Consider the following 18,332-nt stretch of genomic DNA (forward strand, 5'->3'; position numbering starts at 1 on the left):
CCAGTTTTTCCCTCCACATTTAGAATCAATGTGCGTTTAGAGTATTTGGCTGCTATAAATATCCACACAATAAGCCAGTTTGCGTGGAGCTATAAAGCTCAGTGGGCCATTTAAAAATGTTTTGTTTTAAGTGCAGTCTGGCCAGCACTTCAGATTAGCACGATTACCGCGGTTGGCTACGTATGGTTGCGAAATAAGTTCAACATTCACACATACATGGTGTTGCTGGCGCTGCTTTACATGTCTGTGCGATGCATTCGCCTGAAATAAACTTAAAGTCCTTTTTGTCAATGTATTGCTGGATGAATTCCCGCCCCTCCTACCCCCTCCACGTTTGACCATACTTCACCACGCCGATCAGTGCGGGCTTGTGAAAGGGAGGCGTGTCCCCATGGTCAAGTCGGATAGCACTCGCACTGATGTTAGCCATGCCGGGGAATTTAAACACGTCTCTCTTGCAAATGAGACTTTCCTGGTTTCTTGAGTTGTCACCTGGTTAAACAAAATAAACTTGAACTTAATTCTCAGGTATGAGCATTACATCGGTGGTGACGAAGAATAATCGCTCAGGGAACTTGTTTTGCCGACAACGTACGTGTTTCTGTGTGTGTGTGTCTGTGTGTGTCTCTGTGTGTCAGTGTGTGTCAGTGTGTGTGTGGGGAGTGGGGTAGTGTAGCGGTTAACGCGCTGCACTACGAACCTGGCGACACGAGTTCGATTCCCACTCACGGCCAACACCAGCGATGGTTATCTGAACCAGTCCTGGGCCTCCCCTAGGTCGACTCGGCCTCAAATGAGTCCACGGTGCGGTGTGTAAACATCGCCACTGGGGAGACAAAGGCGGCCGGGCGTGGTGTTGGTTACCCACCCCCTCGCGTGCCGTGCCGGCCTTCATAGGTGCCCGCTAACAGCACTTGCCCTAACAGTCAGTTTAGGCTATACGGGGGACCTTAGTGCGTATGCAAATTGTCTATTTAGTGCACCTTTTTTCCTCTAGTCGGCAAGTCTGACGGTTTTTCTGATAGCTTTAATTCGATATCCTGTACGTATCCAGGTGTGGAGAAATTGATGGTGCTCTTTAAAGTGTATAGCCGCCTGGGCCCTTATACGTCACACGCAAGCAGGCGTGAGAGAATGGCCACGCAAATAGCACACAACAGGACTGCTCTTGGGGCTGCATCAGACAGCAGGCACACACACTGCGGCATTGAACTGTAGACCAGTGTACTGGAAAGCCTTTGCCCCCACCCGCACCCACCCGCACCCACCCACCCACGCACACACTGCTGCTAGAGGGCCGCTTTGTGAATTGCCAGAAGATGACCAATGGTTGAGAACAGTTGTGGGGGCTTATTGTATGTCGGGCAATGTTGGACATTTGCGAGGCTTGTGATGGGCTTGAAGAGGATTCAAGAAAACAAACACGGGAACACACAACTCACTGCCTATTTCCGATTTGTTTGAAAAGATTCTGAGATTAATATACAAATCGAATGTGCTTCTGCATGGTGGCAATTAAACTGGAATTGTGAGATTTTCAAAATACTTGACATGGTTAGATAGATTAAATTACGATGTAAAGCTCTCATGACTGCAGGGATTCATCTTCTTGGTTCTTTCGATAAAGTCACGTAGAAGGGAAATAAAAAAAATAAAAAAATAGCATTTTATTATGTAAATTTTTTATTATTTTATTATTTCCCTTCTACGTGACTTTACCGAAAGAACCAAGAAGATGAATCCCTGCAGTCACGAAAGCTTTAAATCGAAATTTAATTATTTTATTATGTTTTATTTTTTTTATTTTTTTATTTCCCTTCTACGTGACTTTACCGAAAGAACCAAGAAGATGAATCCCTGCAGTCACGAAAGCTTTAAATCGAAATTTAATTATTTTATTGTTTTATTTATTTTATTTTATTATTTCCCTTCTACGTGACTTTACCGAAAGAACCAAGAAGATGGTAAGATTATTGCACCAAATGTGCCAAACGGCTGAGTGGAGGCTCGACCAATCACGAGGTCGCGCACAGAGGGCCTTTAACTCTCGGGAAACAATAAAAAACCGTGATCAGTTGCAGTGCTGGCGACGAGTTTTTGTAACGATTTAAACTGCCAACGGAACACGCCGAGTTCCAAAACCACACCGGGTTCCTGTTCCGTACCGCAGAGAATGTTTTTCACGTGCCTGCCGCCACTGGCATCAAGGAAGCACGGTTTGGTTCCTCTCCAGATGCATGGCGCATTCTTGTGAGGTTTTTGGTTTCCCGAACCAGTTTTCTGGTAAATCATATTGAAGGTTGTGGGGGGGGGGGGAATAACTTATTCCACTTAGCGGAATTAAACTTCTCTTTTCTCTCAAATGTCTGCAGGGTGCACGTTGGTCGTTCTGTACGTTTTCTCATTAACGCGACAATAGTTACGTCATGCAACAGTCATTACATAATAGTACCCTGCAGTAACTATAACCGTTCCCTTTATTGTAAAAAAAAAGATTAAACACGTTAAAGGTGCAGCCCTGCAATGTTTCTGCTCACACCACCGCTGGCGGAAGAGCCACCGCTGGAGGGAGCTCTAGAGAGCCCCTCTGTAATGCGTTTGGCCTACTCTTCCACAATGGCTAGACGTCTCGGAAGTGGTGGGAATACCCACACTCTAAACTTCAATAAACTATGACATTAAATTTAGGCCAACCTCTCTGCGGCCTATCCAAATTCTACTTCCACAGAGGCCAAAAGTGAATACCCTCTAAAGAGAACCACCGCTTGCCGTAGGAATGTGGAATTTACATGACTGGCGCAGAGCCAGGGATGGAAAGACAGCACTGCTTCAAGCTCCGGGCCAAAAAAAAATCCAAGTTGAACAATTAAATCGAAATGTCTTAATTTGACCGTGTTCACAGCTTATTCACATGCACCACGACCTACACAGCATGTGCGACTTTTGTCATTGTCCATGCAGACAAGGTAGAGATCAGAGAGATTAAGCTGTTTTCCAGGTTAATTCGCTTGGCACATATTGCCAGTTCTCAAATGTATCTGATATTTCATGCGCCCCTCTCTCTCTCTCTGTCTTTCATGGACGTTGGCGGGTCCCCCGTGAGCGGATTGCGGCCATCAACGTTTGCCCGGCTAGCCGATGCCTCGCGCCGCAACCACCACCACCACCGCCACCGCCACCGCCACCACCACCACCGCCACCACCGCCGCCACCACCACCGCCACCACCACCGCCGCCGCCGCCACTCGAGGCCGTCAAGATTAAACATTTTGGCGGTCCGTTTTGCAACGGCAACTATTGACGAGAGCAACAAAGACGGCCCAGCGAGCGGAAGTGTTCTTCGCAGCCTTCCCCGCCTGCAAACCACAGCCCGCGCGCGGGATCGCCAAGAACGCCGTCGTGCCAAAGACCCCCCTCCACCACCACCACCACCACCAGGCCCTCCCCTCCCCCGACTGTCTTGGCTGCGAGCGACACCGAGAGCTCGCGAGAGCTGACGGGAAGGGGTACAAAGCAAGGGCCCCCCCCCCACCAGCCCACGTCCGTCACACCCCCGCGTCCATCACACCCCCAGTGGTAACAAACGAGCCGCAGTCACAACCAGCTGGCGCGCCCGCGAGCTCAACGTTAATGCGGCGAGCCTTGCACGCGAGGACACGCGGCGCAAACGCAGATGCGTCGCACGCGCTGCATCTGCTCGTGGCGTTTAGTCGGGACGTGTAGCCGCCGGGCCCCGGCGCGTTGTCTAGCGACGGGCGACGAAGGCCTGTTTTCTCTCAGAATGTGCGCGGTGTCTCAAAGGTCTGTCGATTAACGTTCGGTAACTTCCCTTGCAAGTTGTGCATTACATGCGCGTCCCTTGTCTTGTTTACACAATGAAACCAGGAATTATCCCAAATCAATTTAGAGGTTTCTATAACTACGGTCTACTGTGAACGGTTTTTTTTAAAGTAATTTGCTGGGCCAACGTTCGTGACGGGAAATGTTATTTTCTTAAATATGTATTTATGTTTCTGCGCCGTTTTGCAATTTCTTCTGGAACACGGCTGTTTTTGCTCCAACTCTATTTGGCTCATTGTTATTCTCAGCTTTTACGTTTCCGCTTCTCACTTTGAGAGACCCATGTCACTCTTGCGAATGAGACGACCCCTTCTCTCTTGAGTTCTCACCCGGGTCAAACTGTACACACTTAAACTTGATCTCCCGTTTAGGCTGCACAAACAGCCTTTAGTTCTCTGTCCTTCCTCTGCACCTCCGATGAGCGCGGTTGGCTACATACTGCGTGAAAGAAGTTCAACCACACATACACGGATGCAAATTCGGACGGCGTCAGAATCCGAATCCTCCTTGTACCCTCGAGAAATCCTCACGAACTGCAAAGCTCTTTACACCATTGGAACTTCATTTGCCAGTAAAAAATATGATAATTGTTTTTTTACCCTTCTATCTGGCAACAAAACTGACACCTTTTTTTACAAGGAGTCATGTTTACATAGACCACAATACCTGCGGTCATAATGCAAACAAAAAACATAACTCTGATAATATGCACTGTCCTTGAAGTTGATTGGTCCACACCCGAGACAGCTTTCCTTAGAGCCTAGTCTCACATGGGTTGGACCAATCGGGTGTGGACCAATCAACTTCAAGGACAGTGCACATAATCAGAGTTATGTTTTTTGTTTGCATTATGACCGCAGGTATTGTGGTCTATTGAAACATGACTCCTTGTAAAACACGTGTCAGTTTTGTTGCCAGATAGAAAGGTAAAAAAACAATTATGCGAAGCTCTTTGTCAACAAGACGTCCGCCCAGCACCGCCGCTCACCTCCCAGCCCTCGATGCTCGACTGCCACTCCTGCAGGGCCTCGAGCCGCTCCATGCGACGCTTGGTCTCGTTGATGGCCGAGCACACGGCCTTCATGCTGCACAGCGCCTCGCCCACCGCGCCGTGGTCGCTGTGCGTCGCCGCCGTGCGCTTCAGCAGCTCCTGCGCGGCACGCGGCACACCGCGGCGAGTCGTCGTCGTCGAGAACGTCATCGTCGTCACGGTCATCGTCGTCACGGTCATCGTCGTCATCATCGCAGTCGTCGCAAGCCGAGGCGGCATCACGATCATGTTCAATGTCAAGGTCATCATCATCGTCGTCGTCAGCGCCACTGCTGTGGCAGTATCGCCGTTATGGCTGGCAATTATCAATCTGTGTCCGTCATCATCACTGTCAACATTCAAAAATCATGATCATCATCATGATTTAAATATTGTTTTGTGTTTAGTGGCTTGTCCTTCTCCCGCACCTCGGGTTAGCGTGGTTGGCTACGTACGGTGTGGAAGAAGTTCTACACACACGCACTATTATTGCCATAGTTGTCATCAGCATTGTGATGTCATCACCACACGCACACACCAAGCCGAGCGCGGTTCTTCTCGCGTTAACCATCAACGCCCGGCAAAGCGTAGCGGCGTGGAAGTGACACGTCACACAAACCTGTCACCTCAGGAGGACACACGTGGGTCCTCACCCGCTCGTCTTGCCACGCTCACATTTCACTGTCCAGATTCGCCCACAAAGTGGGGAAAAGTACCGATTATGAAGGCTAAAAACTAAGAGGAAATCGCAGCGCTGGCAACACAGGAGCCCGTGATGAGGCTGCACTGTAAAGGCTGGAGAACAGGAGGCAAGAAATGCACCGGTTCACAGTTTGAAAGTGGCTGCTACCCAGAGGTCGCAAACGAGTTTTGATTCCTTACCCGTACCCGGCCGCACCAGGGTCGCAAACGGGTACCCGTACCCGGCCGTACCCTTACCCTACCCGTACCCGGCCGGGTACCGGTATCGGGTACCTGATTGCGACCTCTGGGATGAAGCCATGTTGCAGGCGCGGGTGGGTTGATTCTAGGAACTTGAATTGTGAGAAGAGACAAGACGTTTGGAAATGAGTGACAAACGGTGACTCACCAGTGACTCACGGCCGCACCAGGGTCGCAAACGGGTACCCGTACCCGGCCGGGTACGGGTAGCCGGGTATCGGGTAGGGTGTACGGGTATCAGGTACCCGGTTGCGACCTCTGCTGCTACCCTCACGTTAACCAGTTAGAACACTTTACGGACTTTTGTCAATCCACTGCTCGGACGAAGACCTCATCCTTGTTCGTCATGGGGACTATGTGACCATGCTTCACGCTGGTCAGTGTTCCTGGGTGAACGGAGGGGAGATCCAGCACCGTTTCAGATGTCACCCCCCCCCCCCTCCTCCCAACACTGATGCGAGCCATGGCAGGGAATCAAACTCGGATCGTTGGGTTCACAGAGGACAGTGCAATTGCCGCTGTGTCCCCCACCTCTCCTGCTCCTCACAGCACGTGCATTCAGGTTGTGCTTGTAGCAATGGATTTCCGTTGTTGTTGAGCGATGCCAAGCACCTGCGCAGGCAACCCCCTCAGGCGAATGCAACGACCGAGACGGAACACCACCACGAGCAGGCCATCAAAACAAGACGGGAAAAAAGATCCTCGACGCTTGTGCCCGAATTGACCGACGGGGCGGGTGGCGGTGGGCGAATCGATTCGAGGCCGAGAAGCAACAAGATGGGCCCCATCAGCGTGAACCCTCGCAAAGTGACAGCAGCGGACGTACCTTGAGAAGGAGCGGGTACTTGCAGATCCTCTGTATGGGCGAGAGTAGGTATCCCTGCAGGGGGATGTCATTGTCCCGTCTGCCTCCCAGCAGCATGCACCCCTGAAAGCGTTAAGGACAACGATGGACGACGCCGGTCAAGTCACGGACGCACGCCAGTCGAAGGCCACACGTGAGGCCTACTGCTTGAGATGGCCGGCAAACGATGTATGTGTCCACTGGGTTCACCTGATCTGCGCTGATCAGGTCCTCGTGGGGGATACTTTCAACCTGGCAACAGCACGGCGAGTCGAAGTTTAGCGCGCTTCTTTATACTGTTTACACTCTGTGTGTGTGTGTGCTGAACTCCTGTCGCACCGTACGTAGCCAATCATGATAAGGGGCCGTCCATAAATGACGTCACGCGATTTTGGACGATTTTTGACCCCCCCCCCCCTCGTCACACGGCGTTTACAAAAAGGCAGACCCCCCCCCCTCAAATATGACGTCACAAAGCTCTGCCCACCCCCCAAAAAAACACATGCTTCAAATCGCTTTAAACTATTGTCATTGTAGTGCGTATTTAATGTGGAGCTGCAATCTGATGTTGTAGGAGAAAACATTTATTAAAACGTATATTTAAGTAAGTAGAACGTGTTGTCTATATTTATTTAAAGTTGCGCATTTTGATGTGACGTCAAGTTTCTCAAACCCCCCCCCCCTCGTCACACATCGTCACAAATGTCTGACCCCCCCACCTACCCAGGTGCGTGACGTCATTTATGGACGGCCCCTAATCGTAGGTGTGGGGGAGAAGGAAGACAAACCAAAACCAGAAAGAGCGGTTCGAAAGAGAGGAGTTTTCAATCGAGATTTAAAAGGTGCATTACCCTGCGGACATCACGCACATTATTCACCGCGCTCGTAAAAATGTTGGCCCCCAAGTAAGAGAAAAGGTCCCACACACCGCTGCTCTGTAAACAATTTTGGCTCAGGAAATGGGACAATAGATCAGACATAGGCTGTATTTTCATGCGGCCTCACCCATTATCGTTGCATTGCAAGAGATCGCCATGGCCAATTCTGTCGTTACTAAAGCACCGTGCCTTCACTCGTCTCTTCCTAATTAGACTTGTACACGGTCAACTACCAACCTCCAACGTACACTCCTTACACTTCCACAAGCATCGTACCGTGATGACAACTCGCAATAACGATGCGACTTCAGAGGAAGTTTCAGAATGAAACGGAGCAACTTCAGTTATACATTCTACAAACCTGCTGTTTCTGGTGGAGTGGTTTAGGTTTTTTGTTGTTGTTTACGTCGGAGTTGAGCGGTAGTGCATCAGTTAGCGCGCTGCACTACGAACCCAAGTTCGGTCCTGGGCCTCCCCTAGGTCGACTCGGCCTCAAATGAGTAGATGGCGAGGTGTGTAAACAACGCCACTGGGGAGACAAAGGCGGCCCCGGGCGTGGTGCTGGCCACCTCTGCCTTCATAGGTGCTCCATATCAGCAATTTATCCTACGTTATATGTTAAAGGCTATACGGGAGATGTAGTAATAGGTTTTTACCCTTCCAACTGGTACAAAAACTGACACCTTTATACAAGGCATCATATGCAATAACCACAACACAAGCAGTCAAAATGCTAAATAAAGAAACAACTCTGATAATGATAATGATATGCACTGTCCTTGAAGTTGATTGGTCCACACCCGAGACCGCTTTTCTTAGAGCCTAGTCTCCATTGGTGTTGGACCAGATGACGCCAAAAGGCGTACAACTCAAAAACAGCGCACTATCAGAGTATTGAGAGCTCGGGGTAAGCATGTACACTAATGCTGAGTTGTGCGCCTTTTGGCGTCATCTGGTCCAACACCAATGGAGACTAGGCTCTAAGAAAAGCTGTCTCGGTTGTGGACCAATCAACTTCAAGGAAAGTGCATATCATTATCAGAGTTGTTTCTTTTTGTTTGCATTTTGACTGCTTGTGTTGTGGTTATTGCAAACATATGATGCCTTGTATAAAGGTGTCAGTTTTTGTACCAGTTGAAAGGGTAAAAACCTATTTCTATATTTTGCCACTGGTAAAGGAGGTCTCATAGTGTATACGGGAGATGTTTGTTTTTGTACCTTTTTTTAATGAATGCAAAAAAAATACCAATAATTTACAGAAGTAACATTATTACTTGTCTCCAATGGAAGGACTGGCCCCACCATGGGAATGTGGAATTTCTACCCATAGCTCCTCAGGACTACCACCAATCATCACCACCGCGCCAAAGCTCATGGAGCAAAAATTGCATTTAAACTCTGACCGCTAGCATTATGCAATTACATTTCATTAACATCAGAGCCAACGCATTGAGAGAGATTGATGGAAATGCGAGTGTGCGTCACCAACACCAAGGGAAGCTGGCACTGCTGCTGCAGTGCCGGATAAAAGTGGGGTTCCGACCCACATCCCAAAAGCAGCGACACTACAGGTCAACCAGCTGACCATCGCCGGTCCAGTCATGGGACAGACGCCCACAGCCCTAAACCCCAAATGCCCATATCTTCGCTTCCTCCGCCAACCGAGATAATCGGAAGCGTCTAGGGCTGCCTCGGCTTGGCTTGTACGCGTGCACGTTGAACTTCTTTCGTACCGTACGCAGCCAGCCGTTGCTAATCGGAGGTGTTATATTGCTGTTGGTAATGCAGCAACGATGTGGAAATCAAGGCCCTGCCAGGGTCAATAACCGACGGATTGCAATGCAAGAGACGTTATTCGTACCGTATTCTCTGGATAATCAGACACTCTGGAAAGCAAGATGCACCCAAAACTTTTGCCCGGTGTAGATAAAGTTATTTTGGTCACTGGTGGGTGCTAGGGTGTGTCAATGGATGTTATAATCTAGGGAAAGCGGTATATCCCGTCATAAAGCAAGCGAGGCCAACAAAAACGAACGCCGGTCGTTGGCAAATGAAATTAAAATAATCGACTGAGCCGTATTCGTAAATGTCTTTCTTGTCCGCGTTGTGTTTTGATCGATAAAATTTATCTCGGCTTAACAGCGAGACTTTTAAAGGGCTCGGCAGCCAATTGCGACCGGCTCGACCTCGGCGACTTCCTCTCGACACCACCGCCGAGAGCTCCGTCACCCGAGCGGGCACGCGTGCCGTCACCACCCGCACCACCACCACCACCACCACGGACGCCCTTCCAACTCCCCGCACAGCCGGCGGCATCGTCGTCACCACCTCCTCCCCCCGCCCCCGACGTTTGAAAACAACTTCCCTCCCCCTCTGCAGAAATTACATCGGCCGCTTTTGTGTGCGCCTTTTTCCCCTCTGCATCGCCGTTTTTTAACCTAAATTAGTCAACTTCCTCCCGCAGCCCCTCGGCGTGCCCGCACTGCGTGCCCACGCACGCAGCTGCGTGCGCACGCCCGGGGAAATCCGCATGCACACGTCGAGGACTGCGTCGCTCTGGAGCCTGTCCCCGTGAAAATTCAAGCCAGAGCATTTACACAAGTATCAGTCGTGTTCATACGTCACTTGGTAAAGATAAAAAAAAACAGACAAATATCTCCCATATTCTTAGGTTTTTTTTGGGTAAAGTCACGTAGGTAAAAAATTAAAATTAATAAAAGTAAAATACAATTTTAATTTTATTTTCCTTTTATTAATTTTAATTTAAAGTCACGTAAGTCACGCAGGTAAAAAAATTAAAATTAATAAAATTAAAATAAAATAAATATTTTACTTTTATTAATTTTAGTTTTAAGAATATGAATCCTTGCAGTCAGGAAAGCTTCAAATCTAGAAATATCTCCCATATAACCCGGGACTGTATTCTTGTCGCTACAAGGGATGTGAGTGAGCAACTAGCAAGGCCGGGATGGCACAGAAGAAGGTGGTGCGGCCAGCACTACGTATCGTAGATAATTCCTTTTCGACAAAATGACCTGCGCCAACAGTAAACGCTCGTAAACAAAAACGATGACAACAACAGCGTCCATTTACCGACAAGCGACGTTGACTTCATCACTTCGCTTGTGCCAGGCTAGGTGCACTTTGATGGCTAAGGCTCGCTTGGCCGGAGGTCACGGAGCAGACCCAGGTGCTTTGAGTCGAATGACCGAGACGACCAGCTGAGACCGAGATGTCGCAGTCAGTTATACATGAACACAACAAAGACAGACCCCCCCCCCCCCCCCCTAATAGTCTTTAACAGACTTTTGGGGAAAGTGTTGTTGGCGAGCAGCCTATAAAGGCCGGCACGGCACACGAGGGGGTGGGAGACCGCCTTTGTCTCCCCAGTAGCGATGTTCACACATCGCACCAGGTACTCATTTTAGACCGAGTCGACCTGGAGGAGATCACCATTTGGAAAATCCCCACCGGTGTTGGCCGTGAGTGGGGATCGAACTCGAGTTGCCGGGTTCAAAGGGCAGTGCGCTAAGCACTGTGCCACCGCTCCCCACCGCTCCCCACGCGCGCACAGCTCATGGAAGCCGGCGTGTTTTTTTTAAATGCACAACACCTGGGGGGAAACCAAAACGAGTGACCGCATGTGCACCATGAACCGAGAGATTGGGCTGGGGACTGGGCAGCCACAAATACAACGAGACTCACAGCTGGGATTTGACTCACTCTCTCCTTTGCTCAATCGCTCTCACCCTCGCTCTCTCTCTCTCTCTATCAATTACTCGCCCTCGCTTTCCGCAAGCACTCACTCGATGATCTCAATTATGTCGCTCACAAACCGCTTGAAGTTGCGCAAGACGATTTGGACCCACGCACATTCACCTTCAACGATGCAACTTCAACCCTGATGATGATGATGATGTTGTTTGGAAAGCCAAATGGGGTTCGCAAGAAGTCACAAACACCTTGCGAAAGACCGGACGCAGAAGATCGCTGGCTTCGCTCTTTCGCAAAAAACTCTTCGGCAGTGTGCTGCGACTCTGGTCACCACCCAGAACAGAACCTCGTAACGTTTAACGACTCAACGCCCGAAAGTCATCACAGCGACACCGTCTGCTACTCCGGACGCAAAATGATCTGGCTCAGCTACCTCAATAAAAAAAATCAGTTGTTGCTCTACATCGACATCAACCGCGCCCAGAAAAGAAACGCACGCGCTCGATCTCCCTCACCACGAAAAATGCTCGCACGGACGCAATCTTGTTGAGCTCCAGGTAGAGACGCAGGGCCTTCTCGTGGTTGCTGCAGTACTCCTCATAGATGCGGAACTTCTCTTTCTGCACGAGGAGGAACAATGTCAGTTGAGGGCTCACACCAAAATGCGCTTCACGCAGAACGGACAAAGATCCCCCACTCAGCCGTAAAGGTCTTAAGGCAGAGGTAGCAAACGGGTTTTGATTCCTTACCCGTACCCGGCCGCACCAGGGTCGCAAACGGGTACCTGTACCCGTACCCGGCCGGGTACGGGTAGGGTACGGGTATCGGGTACCTGATTGCGACCTCTGGGATGAAGCCATGTTGCAGGCGCGGGTGGGTTGATTCTAGGAACTTGAATTGTGAGAAGAGAGAAGACGTTGGGAAATGAGTGACAAACGGTTACTCACCAGTGACTCACGGTCTACCCGTACCTGTACCCGGCCGCACCAGGGTCGCAAATGGGTACACGTACCCGGCCGGGTACGGGTAGCTGGGTATCGGGTAGGGTACGGGTATCGGGTACCCGGTTGCGACCTCTGCCTTAAGGGCAAGTGCAGTCTAGTGGGCGACACGTACGCTTGGCACGGCGCACGAAGCTGTGGTGTGGCCAGCACCACGCCTCATCGCCAATGTTTCGCCGGTGCTGAAGGTTACACACCGCAGCAATGGCTACGGATTTCTGGCCGAGTAAACCTAAAGGAGGGTGGTGGCACAGCGGTGAGTGCACCGCATTATGAGAACGGCGACCTCCGTTTTATTTCCACTCACAGCTGGAATCGTTGGTGAACGGTATCAGACCCGGTCCGAGTGACCTCTTCACTGACCCACAGTGACCACTATGTCGAGGTACGGCCAAGCAATCCCATAGCCAACACGGACAGTGAGGCCTTCATCCGGCAGTGGATTAATGAAAAAAAAAAACATAAGGGAGGCCAAGGACGAGTTTAGATACAATTTGGCCACTGATGTTAATCGTGGGCGGGAATCCAAACCGCGTCGCCCGGTTGCAATGTGTGAACCACTGCACCACTGCTTCCAGATTTGAAACAAAGACACATATATATGGGAGGCATAGCCTGAACATACTGTTGGGGCAAGTGCTATTAGCGAGCACCTATAAAGGCTAGCACAGCACACGAGGGGGTCGGTGGCCAGCACCACGTCCAGCCACCTTTGTCTCCCCAGTGGCGATGTTTACCCACCGCACCAGGTACTCATTTGACTCGGAGTCGACCTAGGAGAGGCTCAGGATCCGTTTCAGATAATCGTCACTGGTGTTGGCCGTGAGCGGGAATCGAACTCGGGTCGCCAGGTTCGTAGCGCAGCGTAGCGCTAACCCCTCAACTAACCGTGTGCGTGTATCCTGCTTTGGGAAAAAAACCATTGCAGACATTTTTGTATCAGATGTGTGAACTGAACTGTCTACATACTAGCCCAGTGCAGAGCATGCAGACAGATAGGCACTCTAGCAACTGCATGTTGACGTCGTTTATTGTGAAAATTCAGTCACAGTTCCTATGATCACTGTTACATTGCTTTTATGGCTTTATTTTGGTGATTTCGAAAATGTTTTTTGGTTTGTCCACGTTTGTTTGTTGTAGTACGGAGTTAGACTGATGGCCTTAATCTAAGTTGTCTTGTGGTTGTTGTTGTTTGACTTGCATCCCACTGGGATTTTTGCACACAGCGTTGGTGTACGGTGCTTTTTCTGCAATATTTTGCTGTCTTTTCTTGGATTTTCTGTTTGCACACAGTCACACAGTCACTTTAAGATGTTTTCTTATTCATGTTTGTGTTTGTTGCGGTTGCACCCGATTCAAGAGCCGAATGGCTCACAGGGCTCTACCAAATAAATGAAACTGAAACTGAAAACGAGTAAAGTTAAAATGTAAACGCTGTATATAGTCTGCCAGGTGGCGCAGCAGTAGACCAGGGGAGTGCACGGCAATCGGAAGGGCATGAGTTCAATTCCCAATTAGGGGTTGGCTCGGCCCTTCATTCCTTTGGGGCCAATACACAAAGTACCACTTTGTAGTGACGTCACGAGTTAAAAGACTGCCATAGCAATATGGATTTTTCAATCACTGGCTCAGGACTGTAAACAGGAGAGATGAGCACATTTCTTTCGACTCATCATCATCATCATCAGTCACCACCCAAACCACTCTCTCGCTCTCTCTCTGTCTCTCGCCTCTTTAGCAGAAGTTTCCCAATCAGCGCGCGCGCCACATGTGGCATCGGCATGGGGAAGCAAAAGCCAGGTGCTCTGCGTCTGTCAAATCTAAAGAGTGACAGGCAACGCAACCCCCCCACCCACCTCTCCCTTCGCAGCACCCTCCCACCCATTTCCTCTTCTCGTTAAATTAAACTCCCAGCAGCAATAAACGTTTCAATTTTTTGTGTTATTGTTCATGCCCAGGTTTCACCTCAATGCCACACGCACACGGAGGGTTTCTTAGCCAAGCTCACGTTTTCATGAATTCCTGACTTTAAAAACGAAAAAAAATTATCCCCCCCCCATCCTGCCTCCCGTTTCATGTTAATGTATTCCATCAGAGTGCTGACCGACTTTCACAAGTGAAAAAAACGGAGGAGGGGAGGGGGGGTACCCGTTCCAAATTTAAAGCCGTTTTGTTCCAATGTTGCAAATAAAGACCAACAAGCCACAAGTCGGTGGGCTCCATCGAGAGGTGGGAGAGGAATGGGGCGGTCAGGATTATTGTTTAACTATCTCCCACCACGCTCTCCTGGTTCTGCACGCTTTGGGGGTTGACGATGATGATGCACAAGTTGTCCTGTCACGCTCATGAAACGTCAGAAGGCATTGACAGCAGCAGCAGTCACGTGACTGCCAGCATCGAGGCCACGGACGGATTTTCCTGTGGTCAGCCCTTCGAGCGCGCTGGCAATCCCTCAAAGGATTTTGACAAAATGTGCAACTTTTAGGTCGGGAGTCGATGAGCAGTACGCCCTGGCTCGCCCAGGATAAGGCTGACGCCATCTGTTTACATCAGTACAGGGGATAGAGTGTTTCTCCCTCGCTCCCGTGGGTTTCCTCCGGCTGCTCCGGTTTCCTCCCACGAGCATAAACACTCATCGTTCATTGGCCGAAAAAATCTCCTGAAACAAGTGAGTTTCCTCAACGTTCCAAATTTTGGGCGGTGAATTCCTGGGCAAACGTTCATCGAGGTGGTGTCCATCTCCTGATGACAGCAGCGGAGTGGGAATTCCACATTCCCCACGCCGACATTGAGTCTCTCCGTAGCGAAGCCATCGCTGAATTCCACTCCCAAAGTGGAACTCATTTTATTGGCCCCAGGGAAGTATTGTCAAGCATTACCCTGCACGTGATGCGTTTCATTTAACAGTTACATCGTGCGTGGCATTACGATTGCAGACATACCACGACATTTGTCCTCTTAAAAGCGGAACGTTCAACATTGCAGGAAGCAACACGTATTTGTGTTCCTAAATGTTCTAAATGCATAATTATTTATTTTACCTTCTAAACATGATAAAAGCACGCAAACCCATCCATGTGCCACTGTGGACAGAGTGCAAGCCTGACAATTGGACAATCGCGAGTTCAAATCCCACGTCGGGGTTGACTTGGCTCATCATCGCTCTGGGGTTCATAAAACAAGTACCACTTTGTTAGATGTAAAAAATGGTTGTCCTATAGCAGGACTGGTCATCGCCACGAGAATGTGGAATGTTCACCACTGGCAGCGGCATAGCGTACTGGGCATGGGGTCCTTGTGCAAAGAATACAAACGTGGGCCCTCTGTCCGCCTTCTCAACATATTGGTAGCCCCACCAGCAAACCCACGAGGCACTGGAGCAGCTACCACCACCTGAACTCACAACAATCGCGTAGATATTTGTAGTTTGCGTGTTCTCCCCGTGGACGCGTGGATTTAGCTCCGGGTCCTGCGGTTGTTATCTCCACATTTAGAAACACGTGTTCAGAGTATTTGGCTGCTGCAAATTTCCACGTGGTGATAAGCCACTTCGTGGAGCGATCATTTGTGGCCAGGTCGCTTCCGAAAAAGAGCTACGGAGCCCGGTGGGGCTTTCTCCGGTGACTTAAAAAGAGTTTAGTTTAATCTAGTCCTTGAGAGGGAAGTGAGGTGCAGCAGGAAGCGTGGCGTACGAAGTGGATGAAGCAGCCGCCAAGTTGGTGGTGCGGCAGCGGCTCGGGCTGCAGGCACTTCTCGATGGCGGAGAGGAAGTCTCTGTGCACGGACAGCAGCTCCTCCACGTTGGAGAAGAGGACCTGCGCACGCGTGTGATGAGACACGGTCACGCGTGTGATGAGAGACACGGCCACGCGTGTGATGAGAGACACGGTCACGTGTGTGATGAGAGACACGGTCACGTGTGTGATGAGAGACACGGCCATGCTCACCACGAGAGACACGGCAATGCACGCGACGGCTCACACTCAGCCTCTTAGTCCACACAAAAAGCCAAGACAAAGATCGCCCCGTGTAGCCATAAGAGATTGTTGCGGCAAGTGGAGGCGAGTGGCCAGCACCACACCCGACTGCCTTTGTCTTCCCAGTTTGCGATGTTTGCACACCACACCCGGTACTCATTTAAGGTTGAGTCGACCTAGGGGAGGCGTAGAACTGGTTCAGACAATCGTCACTGGTGTTGGCCGCGAGCGGGAAACGAACTCGGGTCGCCATGTTCGTAGCGCAGCGCTCTGTCTGCTACCTCTCATAACTCACACTCGTGCCATTCTTCACTCACCCTCACTCACCCTCACTCACCCTTCCCGTTACTAACACTCCCACTAAGCTACGCTCCCTCTCATTCACACTCCCCCCTTCACTGCCCCTTACACTCGCACTCCCCCTCAGTCTCTCTCAATAAAAACTCACAACAAGGCTCAACTCTCACTAATGGAGCTAGAATTTAGGCAAATTAAGTGAGATTTTTTTTTTTTTTACAGAGATGATCGGCTCTCTAACAGTTGAGAAAGCAGTTCTATTAATCACGGCCACTCAACCCCCGATTCGAACTCTGTCTCTCTCAGCATCGCTGTGCCAGTGTCCTCAATCCTGGGTCACGTGGCCATCACCAAATTAGTTTTTTTTTTTACAAACTCTGCACTGCGTGTGCTGTACACAAGACACAATTGCACGTCAGAAATAAACCTTCTTACCCAAAGGCTACTGGCCTATATACCACAATAATGAATAAGGAAAAAAAAGGCGTCCATTATCCGGCAGATGCAATGGAACACAACGGTTTGACCCAGAATCTTGAATGCACAGCTGAAGGCTTGAAACGTCATTCGTTCGCTCAACTTGAAAATGTAGGGAAAAAAATGTCCTCGAAATTCGGCAAGCGAGCATTTTGGATCGCAGGACCACGTTGTTCTAAATCACCGCCAGCCGGCGGGATGCGTAGCGATAACACGTGAGCCTCAAATCAAGAAAGGCCTGGTTTCGATTCCCAACTTGGGTGCCTTTTCTGAGTGGAGTTTGTGCGTTCTCCCCCCTATTCTGCGCGGGTTTCCTCCGGATTCCGCACTTTTCTCCTAACCGCCAAAAAAATTAAAATAAACACATAAACGCATACAATGTAACGGGTAAAGCTGAAAAATGTACCCGCAAACTACCCAATTGGGATTAACACAGCAGTAACGTCGCCCAAACTTGGCTGGACCCTCCCGCAAAAGTGCCTTGAGGCTCAGCGATTGCCTTCCTCGTTAAACGAGCATATTAAATAAACGTAATAATACATCGCGCACAAGGCAGTCCCAGGGGAAGCAAGCAGCGTACATGTGTGGGGGGGGGGGGGGCAGCACTACCGGCACGTTCGCAGAGTCAATTTGATGCCATGTTTCATTATTAATGAGATTTGCTTAAATGGACGGAATTAGTCGCATGAAGGAGGATCCGTTCAATTATTTGAGCACACTGCTGCGTGCATGTCTGCCTGCGCGCGTGCGAATGAGCATTTAAAAAAGTGTGAAAACCGAGTCAGATTTAAGCACATTATGAAGGCGTCGCTTTCACGCATCGGAATGGATTAGTGCAACATGATTAATGTACACTGTGATAAACGTACCGTGACCATTAAGACGGAGCAAAAACATGCGTCGCAGTGATAGGCATTCAACGGAAGGGTAAAAGTGCAGCCCTGCAATTGCTTGCTCATGCCACTGCTGGCGGATGAGCTCTAGCGAGCCCCTCCAGTGAGCATTGGGCCTACGCTGCCACGCTGGCCAGAGGCCTTAGAAGATCCACACTTTACCCCACCACATGAATCCAGTCTATCGATTAAACTAAAGCTAAACTATGACACTAAACTACATTTATTTTACCAGGTAAGGCCCACTGAGCTAAAAAGTTTATTTTTTTTCAGAAGCGACCTGACCACAAATGATAGCTGGACGAAGTGGCACATTTAGAAAGGCATTTTTCTATCATTATAATGGAATTGCTTACACACCTCGGAATTGATTCTAAACGTGGAGGGGAAAACCGGAGGACCCAGAGAAAAATCCACGTGACCACGGGGAGAGAGAGAG

At 49.8% G+C, this 18,332-nt stretch overlaps 1 protein-coding gene across 5 annotated transcripts in view; it reads right to left on the minus strand.

Annotated features, from left to right (window-relative positions):
* Positions 1–18,332, minus strand: part of LOC144724950 (phosphatidylinositol 3,4,5-trisphosphate-dependent Rac exchanger 2 protein-like) — a 210,747-nt gene that overhangs the window by 158,895 nt on the left and 33,520 nt on the right. For all 5 annotated transcript variants that reach the window (XM_078604290.1, XM_078604292.1, XM_078604291.1 and 2 more), the window contains exons 4-7: positions 15,942–16,064; positions 11,764–11,868; positions 6,639–6,740; positions 4,829–4,990 (exon numbers count right to left, since the gene is read on the minus strand). In XM_078604290.1, the coding sequence (XP_078460416.1) occupies positions 4,829–4,990; positions 6,639–6,740; positions 11,764–11,868; positions 15,942–16,064 (492 nt within the window). The remainder of the gene's footprint in view (positions 1–4,828; positions 4,991–6,638; positions 6,741–11,763; positions 11,869–15,941; positions 16,065–18,332) is intronic.

This window comes from Lampetra planeri, chromosome 22 (genome assembly GCF_965212315.1).
Source record: "Lampetra planeri chromosome 22, kcLamPlan1.2.h2, whole genome shotgun sequence".
Taxonomy (NCBI): domain Eukaryota; kingdom Metazoa; phylum Chordata; class Hyperoartia; order Petromyzontiformes; family Petromyzontidae; genus Lampetra; species Lampetra planeri.